The sequence below is a fragment of the Lepisma saccharinum genome, chromosome 14 (genome assembly GCF_977018435.1).
Source record: "Lepisma saccharinum chromosome 14, izLepSacc3.1, whole genome shotgun sequence".
Lineage (NCBI taxonomy): Eukaryota > Metazoa > Arthropoda > Insecta > Zygentoma > Lepismatidae > Lepisma > Lepisma saccharinum.
In genome coordinates, this window is record NC_139242.1 from 77,702,165 (window position 1) to 77,722,151 (window position 19,987).

At 36.6% G+C, this 19,987-nt stretch overlaps 1 protein-coding gene across 2 annotated transcripts in view; it reads left to right on the plus strand.

The window, feature by feature from the left end:
• The window catches only part of LOC145999062 (uncharacterized), a 104,176-nt gene that overhangs the window by 49,510 nt on the left and 34,679 nt on the right, over positions 1-19,987 (plus strand). For both annotated transcript variants that reach the window (XM_083136011.1, XM_083136012.1), the window contains exon 17: positions 3,791-4,078. In XM_083136011.1, the coding sequence (XP_082992137.1) occupies positions 3,791-4,078 (288 nt within the window). The remainder of the gene's footprint in view (positions 1-3,790; positions 4,079-19,987) is intronic.

Below are 19,987 nucleotides of genomic sequence, written 5' to 3' on the forward strand. Positions count from 1 at the left end.
TAGAAACATATAACTATGCTAGACAAATCATTCTGCATTTTATGTCACTCAAAAAAGATAAATTCCAAGATGCAAGAGTTGTTAGTGAGCTAAAGTCAAAGCGTGTCAACACAAAGAAAAGTTACTGAAAATGAATATGCATTAGATCACTATCTGTATCTGTTGAATAAAGTAGTGTCAAATGTATAAGGGTCCATTCTATGGTAGCTCCTTCAACAATTGCGCAAAATCTTATGAGCTTGTCACCATTCAATTGATTTATTTTTACTCAATTTTCACATTATTTCTCATCGTAACTACTTCTTATGGCACCACACAGTGTGTGGTAATGCAAATAAAAAAAAATATATTATAGATATTGCACTAAACTTCCTAACATATGAAGCAAAGTTTTACCACATTATCTTTTAGAAAGAGTCCCTGAAGCTTACTGCCTAACCTACAACTGGCTAACAATGCAATTTTTGTCATTAAATGGATCATGGAATCTATTCCCGAGAGTGCTTTCAAGAAAAATGTTATGACACAACATATTTCTAAAGAAGATACCAGGACAGGAAATATGTCAACAAATCAAAATCACCCATACCATCTAGTAGATCAAAGCCCATGACCAACAACAAGAGCTATTAAAGCAATAATATTAACTACAGGTATAATTAGATGATTCCATCAACAAAATATATTATTATTAATAATAGGAGTAACATCCATAATTCTGTAGGGTTGGATTAAAGCACATAGATTAAAATGCGATTTGAAACACAATATTCTCCTCCCGTGGCACCAGTGAGAAAGGATTTTTCTTTACAGTAACACATGTGTAAATGTTCGTAAAATATTTTGCATATATTGCACATGTAGGTTAGATACACTCATTTCGTTTCCAAAACTAGTGATTACTTATGATTTGGTTCAATGTATGCTTTCGTAGTTAGGTTAGGCAGGCCAGGTTTGGTTCTCTTAGCATTATAAATAAATTACCTAAATTCATTTTACTAAGGTTCCGATTTACTTCTACATAATTCCCACTAGTCTACGATACTTACAGTCCCTTGTCAATGGAAAATACATTGTCCTTGGGATGCGTGCAAGCTTGCGTAAGGTAATTTTTAAGTTGTTTTTTCAACATAAATATTTTTTAAAAAAAATCCGAAGAGTGCTAATTACTTTAAGAAAGGTTCAAATTTTGTGTGACAATGATTGCTAAAATTCTACGATAATTAGTCTTCCTGCTAAGAGAATTTCTAAAAAAATCATAGAACGATAGCAACAGTTACCTTAGGTTTCATTGCTTTAATATTTACACGCTTTTTTTCATCTCCTGTACACGTTGACAAAGTTTTAAATGCTAGAAGAAATAAACTTCATGCAGAAGCGAATAGGAGCTCGATAACTTGAACCTTTCTGCATTATAACATGCACAAATGAGCTTTTCCGAACTTCAAACAAACTTCAAGTCATTCCTACTATTCTCGTTGGCTTCCTATCCTCCTGTGTAACTTATAAATAACATTAAGTTACAAAATCGAACCTTTAATCTTTCAGACGTTTTTTTTAACACATGTCCTTTTACTTAAATGAAGCAAAATACAGAATACGAAGACATGCTAGGAATTATTCTCCGTGGAAACTAACTTTATGGAAATTATTTTTACATAAAGAGCGAACAGAATTCATAAATAACTAACCTTTCAGGATATGACAGAACACGAACACAGCTCTGGATTCCTCTTCTGACAGTTTTTACAATAAAAATCTGCACAATAAGCCATTGTTTTTATTTTTTGTTCTTCTACATCCTTATTAAAATAGTTAGTGTACGTCCATGACAGATCATATGGAACGATGTTACGTCATGTAGAAGTAGTGACTTTAAAAATACGATTTTTCTTATACATGTTTAAGAAGGGAAAGGCATTTAATAAAATACAAAATCACGTACAAGTGATCATCATTGATTAATAGATACATAAACAGAATTTTTAATGAGAAAATAAGGATTTAGCATCGATGGTGGTGCCACCTGGTAGCTGGTTAATTCATGCACGAACAAATGAATTCCGAAATTAATCTTATTCGGATTTTTGCACCAGTGCGGGAGGCCTGGTAACACACCAAGCTCGTATTGGTCAGACCTGGTAGGTAGGTTATCTACTTATCCTCTTCTCTTCCTTCCTTCTGGCTGCTTGGCTATTGGAACCTGGTTGGAGAAGGATTCAGACTAGGTCTGGGAACCAGGTTTTTTGCAGTCAGCATCTGGCAGTTGACTGAGCTCCGGGCCTCGCTGCACTGTTTATATACTGTTTTAATGGCAGCACTGAGGCAGGTGGCGAAGATCAGAATTAAGCTGGCTGCAGCATTGCAAACCCCCTTCAAATTAAAAGTTACAACACACGTGCTCTGAATTATCATATTTTTACATTCTAAAAATCACTAACATAAAAGTTACTAGAAGCACGTGGCAACAAACTTAACTTGTGTGCTAAACTAATCAAGGTTACATTAAAGAATTTACAAACTATGCACAAGGCAAAGAGATTCAACAATACTAGTTACATATTTAACAATGCTTCTAAGATTAGATAAAAGATAAACTGAATGTGTAAGCCTCACAGGGTCTTTTGCATGTTTTAATCATTCTTTAAAAATATTATAAATAAAATGGCGATCATGAAGGATCATTAAATGTGGTAACCACGCAGAGTTGTTACAATTGGCAGCTGGATAAATCTTGTACTTTGACTATGTACCTAACTTATTTCCTTTTTATTAGATACAAAATTTGCTTTGCTTTACTATTAATTAAATTTTATGAGACCGGCTACTTACTTACTCCTTGGCTGCTACAGCCCTTGAAGAATCTTGGCCTCTCTGACAACATTAGCCCACCCTCTTCTATCTTCTACTCTGCCTCTCTGTCTTCTTACACCCATCCTCTCGAGGTCCTAGGAAAAAAAGTCACATTGTTAAAGACTTCCAGGCCAATAATCAAAATAAGTTACAAGCCAAAAAAGAGAAAAATGAACAGTTGAATTTCATGTAATATCAGTGTCACACATTAGATGCCTTCAATATGTATAATAGATTTATTCATCATTGTCAAGAGCTGAAAACTCACGGATTTTTGAAGTAATTCTGAATCTTTCCTGGCAACTAATGATAAAGATTCTCTCAGGCTATAGACCAAGTGAGTTTTGGAAAAAATTCCAAGCTTTTGAGAGCTAACATCATTCTCATCTTCAGGGTAGAAGTGCAGTGCTGTCAACCTAGTGTATATGTGTTCACAGATAGAGGCTCCCGGTGAAGATGGTAGACAATCAGGAGCAGTGTCTGCTGCATCTGCGCTGCTGGTTAACTATCGATAGCCAGTCTGGTTCCAGTTCGAGCCCTGTGTAGTGATTAAGATTCTGTTTTTTTCTCATGAATGGCAAGAAGCAATAGCTTTTCTCAGTGATCTAAAGCTTCATTGCTACATAAATGGCATCCTTCGTGCTCTTACCTGGGTTCATCCTTACTGCGAAGCTGTAGGGAATATCAGCTTTATATATTACAGGACCCTATACATAAAATATGCATGCTCAATTTAGAGTTGATCGAGAAACCTGGATGACAAATACAGTTATTTGGATGAGTAAATAAATATCTGATATCCAGGTAACAATAAATATCCTTTATCTTGATAAAGCTTTATTCTGGTTTTAGTTGTCCTTGCTTGAAATGTATGTGTCAGAAGAATATTTCTTATTTTAAGGACCTGAACTCCAAGTAGTACCATTTCTTCTTCCAGTGTCTTCATTATCGTGAATTCCTGAGAGATTTGGACAAAATTAAGGTGAACATTATTAAGCAGCAAAAGAAGCAGAGGAGGAAATATCTGGAAGAGAAACACTCGCGCATGAGTCACGGCATTCCATTCCCTGCACCTCAGGTGTGTGTGTCCATGGTCACCACGACCCCTACGTCACACACACTCCCACCATCGGTCTCACAGCAGAACTTCGAAAAGGAACCTGAGAGTCTAAAGAAGCCACCATGTACCTGTGATCTCCATGAACACTGTGTCAAATGTGAACCAGTAAGTAACTATTCATGATTCTTATTCGATGCACTAACGTTAATTTTCAATTAATTCAATGAGTGATAAATTAATAGCATTAAACAAATGACTCCTTTGGTTAGACATTTATGTGTGTCCAGTCCGTGTTGATAAAATTGTATTTGTTTTTTTATGAAATGTTGTTTTTTATTGTATTGTGTATTCATGTGTTTCTGGTATATCATTTGTTAAATAAATGTAAGTAAATTGGATAGACCTGTGTATTTTTCTGAAAAATTCATACGTATAGGTTATTTATTGATGTACTCAAGAACCTTGATTTTTTTTAGTAGTAACCAATGACAGAAAGAATGGGTGAGAAGGCAGAAGGGGTGGGAATGCTTTCTGGGGCAGGAGCATTTAGAATACACCTAATTGCATGCAAGAAATACAGATTTGAGCTAGAAGATTTATCACTTCTATGCTGGGAGGGTGGGTTGGTTATGTAGAGGAGCTGTACTCTCTCTGGTATTATCACTGGTAATAACAACATGTGTGCAGGAAAATTAAAATTGCATCTGTTCAAAAGGTTGTGTCTTTCCACAGCTCATACCATAGCATTTTGTAGGTTTGTCACGTATTACTCACAAATCCAGAATATAAAAAAGGAAAGTTAAAAACTGTACTTACGTATGTGAGTATGTTGTTACTACTGTAGAACGACGTTTCGGAGATTGACTATCTCCTTCTTCAGGTTCGTATAAGAAAACTAGGTACTTATACCTGAAGAAGGATATAGGCAATCTCCGAAACATCGTTCTACAGTAGTAACAACATACTCACATACGTAAGTACAGTTTTTAACTTTTCTTTTTTATATTACAGCTTATACCTTCTTAATGTATTACATTATTTATGCAAATTTTGTATGTTGGTAGAGAGCTGTCGTGATGCAGTCCATAGTGTGTATGTAGGTTTGATTCCTTGAGTGGGTGACCTCAGATGGGAATATTTCCAACAGTGTTGCTGCATCAAGTAGCACTGGTATTCACTCAAGTCTCAATGATGGACTTGGTGTCAACCTTGGGAGTCTAAAGGTGATGAAAGCATCACCTGCACTATGGCTTAGTTCGAGAATGTGTGATTCCCTTCATCCACACCCCTGTGTGCATTCATAACATGGTGTAATGCACAGGGGGCTGCTTTACTTTGTTTTTAAACATTACCAAGGTTGCTACGCATCTGGAAAACCTGGAAAACAGGGAAATGTCAGGGAATTTACCTTGTCAGGGAAAAATCAGGTAATTTTGCAGATCGTGTGGAATTTACGTGCATTTTGGAGTCTGCAAGACAAAAGGTTGCAAAATGAACAAACAGTTCACTTCCACTTGTTTCTTTGGTTCTTATGATTCTCAGTCTTGTGCAGAATTATGATTCCTTCGAATTTCCGTAATAAATTTTCACTTTTATAATACTAGATATTGGAAAGAATATCAAAGTAAAACTTGCAGTCCAGATATCTGATTAATAACTAAAGTACATTGACAATATGATCGTAATTATTGGAAAGGTTAGTGAAGATAAGGTTATCGTCTATTATTTCATAGATCTTAGTCTTGTTGGCATTTCGTATACAATTCCTATATGCAACAAAAATTTCTTCAGATGCTGTGTACTTATAAAGGTAAGCAAAAATGCAGCATTTTCTGACACTATAAATCCGCCAGAAAATGATAAATTGTGTATGGTTTATGAACTTTTTCTGTTGTTTTTATATTGTGGAGATCTGTTATGGTGAAATAATGTACCTCTATTACCTTAGCCTGAAGGCTATATGCACGTGATTGTATCACCTCACCCAATACATTGGATGCCAATTGTAATTTTACATTTTACTCTTCAATTTTCACGTGTTTTTGTGTGTGTAGAATGAAATTTGCTAAAAAGAAAGTTGTGAAAGTGAACATTCATAATAATTAATGGATTATGTATTTAATTGAAAAACACAAGGTTCCAAAGCAAAAATCATGATGGTAAACATGTCTGGAAAAAATCATTTTTGGACTGGAAAACCTGGAAATGTCAGGGAATTTCATAATAAGACAATTGCAGCAACCTTGATTACCTTCATTTGTTGATCAATTTGTTCAAGTATTTATGTGTGCCACTCAGATGAAGTCCACAATACAGTAAATAGCAGCTAATAGGAGATATGTGTAACATCCTCAGTTGAGGTCATGGATACATCACCAGAACATGAGGATCTTCTCCCTTCTCCATTTTTTTTCTTTTTAACCTATATTTTTTAAAACATAATTTTCAAATTTTAATTTGAAATACGAGGTGTAAGGGGTGACCCTTTCTCAAGATACTCAAATGTAAACCTCACTTCCACATAGTACACACTGGACTGCATTTTGCAGACTAACGAGGCTCTGGCGTATCAACCAGGCACGGCTCGTGCATTATTTACCTGGGGGTTCACTGAAGTGATGTGACATATATTCACTTTCCGCAAAATATACTTCCTTCGCCCAACAAAAGGATGGGGGAGGGTTTAAAAGCTTTGTCAAGAATTCTTTTTATCTGGGAGTATAAGGTTTTGTTGTAGGGGTGTGCGAATAAATTTAGGGCTGAAACTACAATAAATTGTGCCTTTATGAAAAAAGTTGAGTTTTGTTGGAATATCATGGACGTCCTCAAGTAGGGGCAAGTAATATATTTTTTCCCCACGAGGAGCAAAAAACACTCCTTCAGTCTGAAGTTACTGCAACGCTTTTATAATAATTACCAAAAATTACTGTGACTGAAATTAAATTATATGCGTGTAATATATAATTTTTGGTTTACATTCAATTTCCATGGGGGGCGGCCCCCTTTTCCCCTTCCGGACGTCCATGCTGACTAATCAGAACTGGTCCTACATTTGTTAAAGGGAAATGGCAACTAATGGCATGTGCATACTAGAAATCGAACCTGAGACCCTTTCATTTATACGCGACAGGTTTGTTCAAATTTGGGGCTGGTCGACCAGCACACGCTTTTTTTCAGTGGACAAGGAAGTTTGTTTACGTTAATTATGTGCATTTCTATCGGTCATTTCTTACCTGCGCGGACAGCAACGCCTACACTGCATCAAATGACATAACCTAGGTAAAGTCCATCCCTCGTTTCACTCGCAGCATCACTTAATACTTTCCAACAAGTATCCAAGCACTTCAAAAACTAAAAAACTTGAGACTTTGACACCGAGCGACAGCGAGTCACGTCTTCGCGCCATTCTTTCTCTTTCGCGAACCCGAAGTGTTTCCACCTTTAAGGAAAAACCTCTGAATGCATGCACAAGGTATTTTGGTAATGTATCTCCTTTATTTTAATTCATCGCATCTAATTCCAGCTTCTATTTGTTTCCACTCATCCATCTCTGACACAATCTTGCATTTATTCCAAGAAGTTCGGTGCAAAAATGATACAAGAGAAGATTGAATATGTAATGTGTGCGCTTCAAACTTGAACCGCACACAGCAACACTGGAAGGGAGGAAGCAGCGAGAAAGGAGCCTTGTCCCGCGGCTTCTGCGAGAGAACGAACTGCGCATGACCGTTGGGTAGAGACATAGGTTCTGGAATCTCATCTCCCATGTATTTTGTCCTATACCCTCCTCGCGCTTCTGCTCCCGCACGAAGCTTTCACAATGGCATGAGCTGTCCTGTGGGGTTCAACTGAGGGTCTGTATCAGGGCGGCCGATTCGCGGTTTCTTCTTCTCAGCAAGAGAGTTCGCTGTGTTACGGGCACAAATACATGACTTATTGTGTAGAATTTTTAGCGAAATAATGTGAAAATTTACAGACATTGTTCATTGTTCATTCTCGAGGTGATTATCGTATATTACTGGGGGTTCACTGATCCTGTGCGCTATAGGGCCAACCGCACCTGGTATCAACCCATAATCCTCTATGAGAATTTGTTGTGCGTGTTGTCCAGGTGTGTTTCTGATTAACCCTTCATCTTATCACCATCCATCCTCATCTTCGTGATTAGTCAAAATTGGCAGAAAAGTGAAAGTAAAATAAACTACTTCTTGCCACCACTCTTTGATTAGTAGAACACATCCCTAAAAATACATTTTAATCACTGTTTAATACTGTGCACAGATTTTCTTGAATCAGCTCCAAGATGGTTAATGGCTAATTAGCTATGTTGTGTTTTGTTTTAAGTTAATTTTGTGCACAGATAGGCTGGTACTGGACCTGCAGTTTAAGGTGGGATCACCATGTGCCTCCACTGGGTATCGAATCCAGATCCCTTGATTGCAAAGCGATGATGTTACCACTATGACATCAGGGAGATCAATTAGCCATCTTGAAAGTAGCTCAATGTCGGTAGCGTGCACTAAGGAGAGACGAGCCAACCATATCTTTACAGATCTTTTCAAAAAATATTTAATGTATTTGTTGCTTTCTGCATAATCTATGAAAGGATAGAGTGTCTTAAAATCTGAATCCACAATTCTGCTTCACTTAGAGTATTTTTGTTCTTCCGTTTTGACTGCTGGTTCTCTGTCCAGAAGAGGATTCTCTGTTCATGTTTATCCCTTATCTATGCATGCAGTCTGTCCCTTGTGGACTTACATTGTTCTTGCACATTTCGCCTGATTAGTTCTGGTCAAACAAAACATGGCCAAGAAATCGTGTTTTTCTTCCCGGCTGTGGGTGTCTGCAAGCGTATGAAATTCTACTCTGTAGTTCATTCATCTTACTCCCACAAATGCTACTTTATTCAAGCTTCTCGAAACCGTCGAGACAACAGAGACCAAGTATGTGGTGGGTGTCATGGTTGACATTTCTGGTGCCTTCGATAATCTTTGGTGCTCACACCTCTTCTCCAAAATGCTCCGGAGACTTGGATGTCCAGGTACCCTTTACAGTATCTTAAAAACTATCGCACTGACCATAAAGTCAGTTTGCAGTGCACAAATATCACATTAAGCAAGACTGCGACTAGATGATGTCCACAGGGTTCCATACTGGAGCCCGAGTTGTGGAATCTCAACCTCAAGCCAGTGTTGGAGAAATTGGATACCTTGCCGAAGTCAAGCAGATCGTCTGCATAGAAGTTTGGAGGAGAATACCAACATAGCTTAAAACCTCGACCAAAACACACTATATTGTGTTAAAGGGAAAATTAAAAAGGAATCCATTTATCAAACTGAGAGACAGTAACCTTAAGATAGTGAAGGAAGCAAGATGCCTGGGGGTGTCACTGCAGCAGAATCTACAATTCACTTTCCACATTAAAAATGTGACTTCCAAAGCTGAAGGCCTCAAATAAAATTGCAATAATTGGCACAACCTCATTTAAACTACCCTTCACACACACTCATTAAATCATATATTCTTGCTATCTACAATGCAATAGTGTCATAAGTTCCTCCATCATGGGAAACAAGTTTAAAGAAGAAATGCATTAAAATAAAACTCCGATCCTCATAACGAAAGGCCATACTACACTTCACAGATGCTTTCCGTGCCACTTCAACCCAAGCACTCCTGGTCATCACTGGCCTTTGGCCTATCGATAAGATCATCACTTTAAGGGCAGTAAAGTATTGGTTCAAGAAGGAAAATGAACAGAAAGTCATAGAGATACTCGACAGTGTCTGTGTGAATTTAAAGGAGGATGACATTAAATTTATGCATTCTATGGAACAATCATGGATCTGCGATGTGTGTGTGTAAAATCTCGCCGAGGTAGTATTGGTGATGGAACACCCGTGGTTTCTGATGATCATCATCCTACCCATGATGAGATGTATAGTCTTTTGTTAGATATAAAGGAGGAAATAAATGTAATAAGGAGAAGTAATAAAACGGTGGAGGATGAGATTGGGAAATCACTGAATTTAGCTCATGAAAAATTAGACGAGAACGCCAATCTATTAAAGTGTCAAAGCGTTGAATTGAAGAAATGTATGGAGGTAATAGATGATTTAAGAAGCGAGAATGCCAGATTACAGAAGAAAATAGGAACTTTAGAATTACAGTTGGATGAACTGGACCAGTATGGTAGAAGGAACACTTTGGAAATACATGGGGTCCCAACTAGTGAAAACGAAAATGTAGTAAATATTGTTAAGAATGTAGGTCAGGCTTTGGATGTAAAACTTGAAGACAACATGATTGATTGTTGTCATAGATTGAAATCATCAAATCAAAATGTACCTGGTATAATAATTAAATTTGTAAAGAGGGACGTCAGAGATGAAGTTCTTCGTAGACGTAAAGTAAAAAGGACGTTACACTGTAGGGACCTCGGTCTGAATCAGGGGGGGCCTGTATATATTAATTGTAATTTAACACCGCTAAGGAGGAGTGTATTCAATGAGGCTAGAAAACTTAAAAATGAAAGAAATTATGCTTTTCTTTGGATTGACTGGGCAGGCAATATAAAACTTAGAAAAGCAGCTAATGAAATGACTCTCGGGTACATATACTTAAGTCAGTGCATGATGTTCGTGCTCTTGTTTAGAATGGCGAGGCATACAAATTTGTCATTTTATTATCAAAATGTTTGTGGCTTAAATACTAAACTAACGGATATGTATCTGAGTGTGTTAGCGAACAATTATGACATAATTGCCATAACTGAAACTTGGCTTACGGCTAATGTAACGGACTCTGAATTTAGCGATAATAGGTATGTAATTTTTCGTCAGGATAGAATGGATAAAAGGGGTGGAGGTGCTTTAATAGCTGTAAAAAGTAATTATTATGTAAGAAACATAGATGTTAATATTGAAAATGTTGAGATTGTATGCATTAAGATTGGGCTTGAAATTTACTCTTTAATTGTAATTTGTGTATACTTCCCGCCAAGCTCAAATGTTATAGCTTATCAAACATTTTATGCATTTGTAGAAGATATGTTTAATATATGTAGCTGTAAAATTATAATAATTGGAGACTTTAATATTCCGTCTATTATTGAGTCGACTCATGATTTGACACAAGGGAATCAAATTGAAATGGAATTGCATAATTTTGTGTCTCTGACTGGTCTTGTTAGCATAAATAATATTAAAAATATCAATAATAGAACGCTTGATCTAGTATTAACGAACGTAGATAATTTACCGGAAGTTCGAATGTGTACGGATCCTCTCGTGAAGATTGATAGACATCATCCACCGTTAGAATTACATGTCAACACTTCTAATGCAAAAAGTAACAGTATTAAAAACAGAACTACTAACATTCTTAATTTTCGGAAGGCGGACTTTTATAATATGTATAAAGACATTAAGGAAGTGAACTGGGATGCATTAGGTAACTTTGATGATCCAGATAAAGCTGTATCGTATTTTTACAAAATATTAAATGATGTCATCACGAGACGAGTACCTAAATAGAAACATAAGAAACGGTCTTATCCATGCTGGTTCACTCAAGAAATTATAAATGTGTTAAAGTCAAAGGAAAATTATAGGAAGAAAAAAAAACATTCAGCTATTAATCTATTAAGATTTAAGGAGCTTCGTAAAGAAACAAAGAAGCTGATTAATGCTGCATATAGAGCATATATTAGTAACTCCGAAGAAGCTATTAAAACTAATCCAAAGTGCTTTTGGGATTTTATTAACAATAAGAAGAAAGGGAATACTCGAGTGAATACAATGACATATAAAGGTACGGTTCTTGATTCTAATCAGTCTATCGCAGACTCGTTTGCTGAATATTTTAGTAGTGTCTATGAAGAAGAGGATACAGAGCTGTTGGATATTGGTAATTTAACCATGGATGTGAGTCACTGTTTAGTTGTAATGGAGATCAAGGAGGATGAATGTAAACAGTCTATTCGGAAATTAAAATCAAGTAAATCTTGTGGGCCAGATGGAATACCCTCGTATATATTTAAAGGTTGTGGTGAGTGGTTATGTTATCCTTTATGTAAAATTTATAATCTGATTTTAAATTCGGGTAAGTTTCCTACTTTATGGAAGATAAGTAAAGTTTGTCCCATATTAAAATCTTGTAACCCTAGTGACATCACAAATTATAGACCGATTTCATTAATATCTGTACCTGCTAAAATATTCGAACAAATACTCTACAATAAAATATTTTTCCATGTTAAACCCTATTTATCTTCTTGTCAACATGGATTTATACCGAGAAGATCTACTGTAACTAATCTCGTTACCTTTACTCAATATATCGCAGAGGCAGTTAATCAAAATCAAGCAGTAGATGTAATTTACACTGACTTTGCAAAAGCGTTTGATAAGCTAAATCACCGCATCCTTTTACAAAAATTGGTACAGTTCAGTTTCTCGGATGATTTAGTTGCTTTATTTCAGTCTTACATATTGAATAGAGAGCAGTATGTTCTTTATAATGCTTGTTCATCGAGTACATATATTAGTCATTCGGGTGTTCCACAGGGATCCAATCTTGGTCCCTTATTGTTCTTATTATATATTAATGACTTACCTTCTGTTGTTAATTACTCAAAGTGTCTCTTATACGCAGATGATTTAAAACTCTACAAGAATATTGTAAAATTTAAGGATCTTACAGAATTACAGTCCGATTTGAGTGAATGCCATCAATGGTGTATAAGAAATAAGCTCTATTTTAATGTTGCTAAATGCTTTTCCATAACATTTACAAGAATTTCATCTCCATTTTTATTTAATTATACTATTGGTAATGTGGGTCTTCAGAGAGTCAATATAATTAAAGATTTAGGAATTATTCTGGATTCTAAACTAACTTACAAGAACCATGTTGATAAACTAGTAGTTAATGGTTTCAAAACTCTGGGATTTATATTTAGAAACACAAAGGAAATGCAGTGTAGTAAAGCCTTAACAGTTGTGTATAATGCTCTGGTGAGGAGTAAATTGGAATACGCTAATGTAATCTGGAGTCCTTACTTCCAATTATATATTGATAAACTCGAACGAATCCAGAATAAATTTTTAAGATATCTGTTCTTTAAAAAATACAAAAAATCGTCTTATGTGTTAAGAATACCTTATAATATGCTACTAACTGAGTTTGAATTTTCCTCTTTGAAAACTAGATCTGATATTGCAAAGCATATTTTATTATATAAAGTTGTTAATGGTCTAACCGAAACAGAAGAAGTTTTGCAAAGATTAAACTTCTGTATTAAACCTCAATCATTAAGATTGCGTCAACCGTTTATATGCACTTTTTCCAAAAATTTGGTCCATCAGAATTCTGTGGTCATTAGTATGTGTAGACTACATAATAATATTGTTAACGATAAAATTGATGTAGATTTTGCATTCCCTTACGCAAAGTACATATCAGTAATAAAGGGCTACTATTCAAGACAAAGTTAAGATGTAACGATAAACGGTATTTAATTTTCTTATTTTTATGTTGTGTATTGTATGTATTGAATTGCACTTAACGTTATGGATTTGTATATTATCTTTTATGTTTATGTTTATATGTTCGATAATCTGAAAAATATCAAAATGAGAGTTGGGTGTTTATCTCTTTTGCTTAGTGCGGGTTTTAATATGGAGTTTCGTTATACTGTTTGAAGTCTGAAGCTTCAGCTTCATGTATATTGGTACTATAGTATTATTCTAATTTTATAATTTTTATTTTGTTGTATTAGTTGTATTATGTTTGTCGGTGGGTATATTGTATTGTATTTGTATTGTATTTTTTATCTTTTTATTTTCTTTTTTCTTTTTTTGTGTTGCATAATGTGAGTATTGTTGTAATATCCCATTGTAATTGGAGCATTGCTCTGTTATGGGATTGCTTATAAATAAATAAATAAATAAATAAATAAAATAAATAAATAGACAGAGTAACCTGGCCCTCACCATCAGGGACATCCACACATTTATCATTCAGGACCGGAAAGCAGAATGAGATGCTGCAACAGAAGGCAAGAGACTTTACACCTTTCTTCCAAATATCGAGGAGCGCCTCTCCATGCGATACTTTCAACCAACGTGAGGACTTGTTCATTTTTTAACAGGGCATGGTCCTTACGGTGAAAACCTTGCAAGGTTGAACCTCAGGCCGCATGGTTTCTCCCCCACTTGTCCAGACACCCCTGACACTCCTGAACGTAAACTTTACGTATGTCCTTACAAGTATGTCCTTACGACAATTATGCCTGCTAGACGTTATCACCCACCCCGGTAAAGAAAATATATGTCTTTGAGCTAGATATTTGTTCATTTCGTTCTTGTTTTGCAATCCGCACAGTGATTTAGCCACAAACACTCCTAGAAAGAACTACCACTCATGAGACAGTTATCACGAAAATCCAATGAATAGTGGTAGACCCTTGTCAATTCTTCATCTGTCTCTGTTTCTTTGCAATGAGGTGCAAAGGGGAAGAAGAAGAACCACACTTTTCTCGGGTCAGTTTGACGTGTGTGTGGTGAGCATTGAGCAGATGACAGAACTCTGCTCCTTTGTGGAAGAGAAGCCCAAATGTACGTACTACTGTTGCCAACTTAGTATTTTGGAGCAAGGTTTGTCCAAATCATGAATCACACCAAGGAACTATATTTTCGTCTATTACCTAACTGGTCTCAGTTGTAGTTCAATCCAACCTTGGCTCTGCAGTCTACCTCTAGTTGCTTCACAGAAATGGTGTTCCTATTTTAGGTGGGATTTAGCTCTTTTCTGCCAACACTGGCTGATCCGGTAGGTCTGAACGGCAACAGGGCCCCTTAACAGGTATATGAATAACCCCATAGCACACTATGCCCCAAAGTCCTTCCCCGCTCTTTCCTTGCATTGGCGCCCTCTTCTCCCTTGTTGCCTCTTCAGGGTAGCAGTACGGCCTCCCTCTTCGCTTCTGTCGGCTGCAGAAAAAATGTCCTAGGCAATATCTACTCGACGGCAATGGTGTTCATTAACATATTTAACAATGTTGTCATTTTATTGAAACAACTTTTTAATTCTTTACATTTTGCTGTTACCTGCGGTAACACCGGCTACATGCACGCCACACCTCTGGTTCTTACACAGATGATTGTATAACTAATATTAGACAATCCCTTCCAAATTTGAACACATACGAATTAATTCGTTCCACTCATTTTGACAAGCTGAACTCCCTCGCAGACTTGGTATCTAATGCCGAACTCTCTGCATATAAAGCAAATCTCCATTAATTTAATCACTATCAGCACCCACAACCAGTGGAACAGCTAACCCCTGTAAGAAGAAGCATGACACTCAGACATCTCCAGCCACCATCTCCCCTCAGGACACGGGAACAAACACAGGAGAGAACCTCGTTCCCAGAAAATGATACTGGAGAATAACACCGTTTCACATCAAAACAAAAAGGAACCAACTGAGAGATGGAGCTTACCTATGTCTCAACTATCTTCTTTACTACTTCTATAACACACATAACACTCTTTTCACCATTTATACCCCAAATTCCTGATGAATACCTGGATTGCATCCTGAGACTCCCGGGAGTTCACATAAGTACTGATGCCCCTCCCAGTACCTCTTCTAATGCTGGCTTCTAGCATCTTTCTCCAAACCAGCATTTTTTTTTTTTTGCATTACATTAACCACTGATGTGCCCCTCTCCTTGTCCTTATTAATATCCTGTATTGATGGTCATATATCTTGCTCTTTCTTTTTCATTTGTCCTTTCTTTATTTCTAACCACTAACCAACATAGTGATTTCCTTTTATATTTGCAGATTCTAACATCTACAGTAGGGTGTATCGCAAAAAACTTTTTTTCGAAATGTTAAGGTGGCTAGTGCAGAAAAGTGGCCATTTGTGATCAACGTCTGATTTTTTTCAGATTTTTTGGAGGTGGTTTAGGTTGCACGCATCGACCTTGAAGTTTTGATAGTGATTTGGTTATGCAACACGCACAACAATTTCACAAAAATGTCATTATTTGGCTATTTCATGTGTTTTTTTCTGCATTATGGTCATTTATTGTTTTGTTTATGGCAAATATGTTACATTCGTGCCTTAGGGGTGGTTTCCTATGCTGTTTATGTATGCTTTTGGTCAAAAATTGTCAATTTGAGGCTAAAAACTCCATTTTTTCTATTGATGGTTTCCAATTGGTTTCGACTGTGTTTTATTCGAAGGTTTTCCGATATAAAAGACTAAATAAAATATTTTGGCTTTCTAATTGCTAACAGTTCCTCAATTACTGTCCAGCCCTTTGCTTATTTTCATAGCTTATTATGCTTTGAAAATAACCCAGAGCTCACCACGAGGAGGTGGCTGGACTGCGAGCTCCACCCACCCAAATGATGTTGGCAAACATAATTTTACTAAGGGGCAGGCCAAGATTTTCTTCTAGTTTTCTCCTTGAACTTTATAGTCACTTTTTGTTCGAAATGTCGGCATATGTTCTCTAGATTCGAATTTCGCTTTGATGTAGCCATCACGTGCGCTGGCGCCGAAAATGGAAGAAGCAGCCTCTGTGATAATTTTCACAAGTCGCTCCATTCCTTGTGTGTGGCATGGGAAGTCTTGAATTTCCGCTATATTTTTGTTTTTATTGTAGTCATCTACTTCTTCATTTGTAATATTATTGGCCAACGTAGGCTCGTGGAGGGAGCATGAAGCCCAATCAACCATGTCATAGTATTGGTCTGCATTAAAATTGATGGTTGGTAAAACAAAAGTGCGAATTCTTTTGCCTTTCTTTCAATCCTCTTGCTTTCTTAATTCTTTGCCAACCAAAACTTCTTATTTCTGGGATTTTGTCGGTTATTAAAGCGAGCAGGAGATTTTCAGGATGGGCCAAGAATGCATTTTGTTGAATGACCCTATTAATCAGATCTCTCAAGTGGTGTGGGAGAAATCGGGACAAGTGGATCAAATTCCAGAGGTGTCGGGCTCCGTCAGTTATCGATGGTTCCTTCTTGATCCCAAACCACACCGGTGCGTACACCTTCATTATGTAGTATGTGGAATTTGATCTACTTGTCCCGATTTCTCCCACACCACTTGAGAGATCTGATTAATAGGGTCATTCAACAAAACGCATTCTTGGCCCATTCTGAAAATCTCCTGCTCGCTTTAATAACCGACAAAATCCCAGAAATAAGAAGTTTTGGTTGGCAAAGAATTAAGAAAGCAAGAGGATTGAAAGAAAGGCAAAAGAATTCGCACTTTTGTTTTACCAACCATCAATTTTAATGCAGACCAATACTATGACATGGTTGATTGGGCTTCATGCTCCCTCCACGAGCCTACGTTGGCCAATAATATTACAAATGAAGAAGTAGATGACTACAATAAAAACAAAAATATAGCGGAAATTCAAGACTTCCCATGCCACACACAAGGAATGGAGCAACTTGTGAAAATTATCACAGAGGCTGCTTCTTCCATTTTCGGCGCCAGCGCACGTGATGGCTACATCAAAGCGAAATTCGAATCTAGAGAACATATGCCGACATTTCAAACAAAAAGTGACTATAAAGTTCAAGGAGAAAACTAGAAGAAAATCTTGGCCTGCCCCTTAGTAAAATTATGTTTGCCAACATCATTTGGGTGGGTGGAGCTCGCAGTCCAGCCACCTCCTCGTGGTGAGCTCTGGGGTATTTTCAAAGCATAATAAGCTATGAAAATAAGCGAAGCGCTGGACAGTAATTGAGGAACTGTTAGCAATTAGAAAGCCAAAATATTTTATTTAGTCTTTAATATCGGAAAACCTTCGAATAAAACACAGTCGAAACCAATTGGAAACCATCAATAGAAAAAATGGAGTTTTTAGCCTCAAATTGACAATTTTTGACCAAAAGCATACATAAACAGCATAGGAAACCACCCCTAAGGCACGAATGTAACATATTTGCCATAAAGAAAACAATAAACAACCATAATGCAGAAAAAAACACATGAAATAGCCAAATAATGACATTTTTGTGAAATTGTTGTGCGTGTTGCATAACCAAATCACTATCAAAACTTCAAGGTCGATGCGACCTCCAAAAAATCTGAAAAAAATCAGACGTGTTTTTGGCCACAAATGGCCACTTTTCCCCACTAGCCACCTTAACATTTCGAAAAAAAGTTTTTTCGATACACCCTAATCTACAGTGTCTACATCTCCATGTACTCATAACCTTTCATGTTTTCTATTTTATTAGTTTGTTTTATTATTATTATTTCTCTTCTTGTACTCTACAATTTGTTAACCAAATCTGTTCTGGCTTCATGAGAACAGTTCTGGTCCATTCTACCTTGTATAACTAAAATATAAATTATACAATAAAGGAGAAAAAGAAGAAAAAAACACCAGGGAATCCGTAAATTTGTGAAAAGATGCCCAGGGTTTATTTTAAGGTACTTGGGCATAAGCGCATACCTTTGAATGTATGCTGGTGGAGGATGGGCACCTTCAGGTGATCCCCCCACTTCTTTTTTATTTTACTCGTGCATGGAATGGGCGATGGTTTTTGGTTAAGAAATAAAGCCACGTATGCATTCACGACTATGGATTCTTTAGTTCCAATAACAGAGGCCATTTAGTTCCATTTCTGTGTTTACACCTCCACTCCCCACCCCCTCGCCTCAAACCCTACGGCCAGTGTAATGGTTCAAAGCTCCTGGTTTTAGGTACCCCAGTCTATAGAGTGTAGAGTAGAGTGATCAAGGATTGGTTTCCCCTGATTTCCTTTCATTTTGTCCGAGAAACTGGAGGGAGCAATTCCAATATTTATACCACAAATTTTACACATTATATTTATGTATAATAGATTATGGCTTCAAGTCTTATTACTTATGAAATGAGAAAGTAAGTATTTTGTGTGCAGAAGAATTACTGGAACCAGTTCCGTTTTCTCCAGTAAGGAATGTGATTACAATAATGTCAAAAAAAAACAAAAAAAAAAAAAAAACAAGAAACCTCTCTTTTTCATTTTAGTAGTTATATATAGTTATATATATCATAAACCTCAACATGGCTTCCATTCGTACCCAAGGTATTGGATAGAAATGACAAGTCTTATGTCATTCTTAGCATAGTAGGAAACAGAGATAGGAATGCGGAATAAGCAATGAAGCAAATGTGAGGTTATTGACTTGGGAGATGAGGAGGCTTGGAGTGTTGGAATTGACAGGGAGTGATATCAGTTGGCGAGAATACGAGAGAGAGAGTAAGGACTGCGGATTGTGAGAGAAGCGAAGTGGAGAACGATTACACTGGGGAACAAAAAAAAGATTTTATTTTGCGGCATAAAGTTTAGTAACAGTTTCAGCACACAAAACATCTGTGATTGCCAATTGTATGATTGGTTCAGTTGAATTGACTCCAGTTATGAAAATAAACACACCATGGAAAATGTAGGAGGTAAAATTACTCTACGTTTTTCTCGGTAATATCAAAATTTGATAATGGGCTGAAATTTCTATCAGAAATTTATTTATTTATTTCTAAATTGTTGCTAGGCAACTTATGAAGCATTGCTAGGCAATATATCGGACACTCAACAAACCTTAAGGAAGAATACCAAAACATAAAAATGGTCTTCGAAAAAAATTGAATATGCTGAACATAAGTGGCTCGTGTGTGTGGATTTGAAGATGGTGTTTTTTTACTAGGACAGCAAAGTGGGTACACAAAGTATCCCTGTTTCCTATGTTTGTGGGATAGTCGTGCTAGAGAAAAGCATTGGACGATAAGAGTTTGGCCCCCAAGGGAAAATATTACAGTGGGAAAAGCTAATATCTTTCATGAACCGCTGATAGATAGGGACAAAATCATCCTTCCGCCACTGCATATTAAACTTGGGTTGATAAAACAGTTTGTCAAGGCCTTAGATACAAGTGGCGATTGTTTCAAATATATATGCCACACTTTTCCAGGACTAAGTATTGAAAAATTGAAGGCAGTAATCTTTGACGGACCACCACAAATTCGTACACTTATAAATGATGCCAATT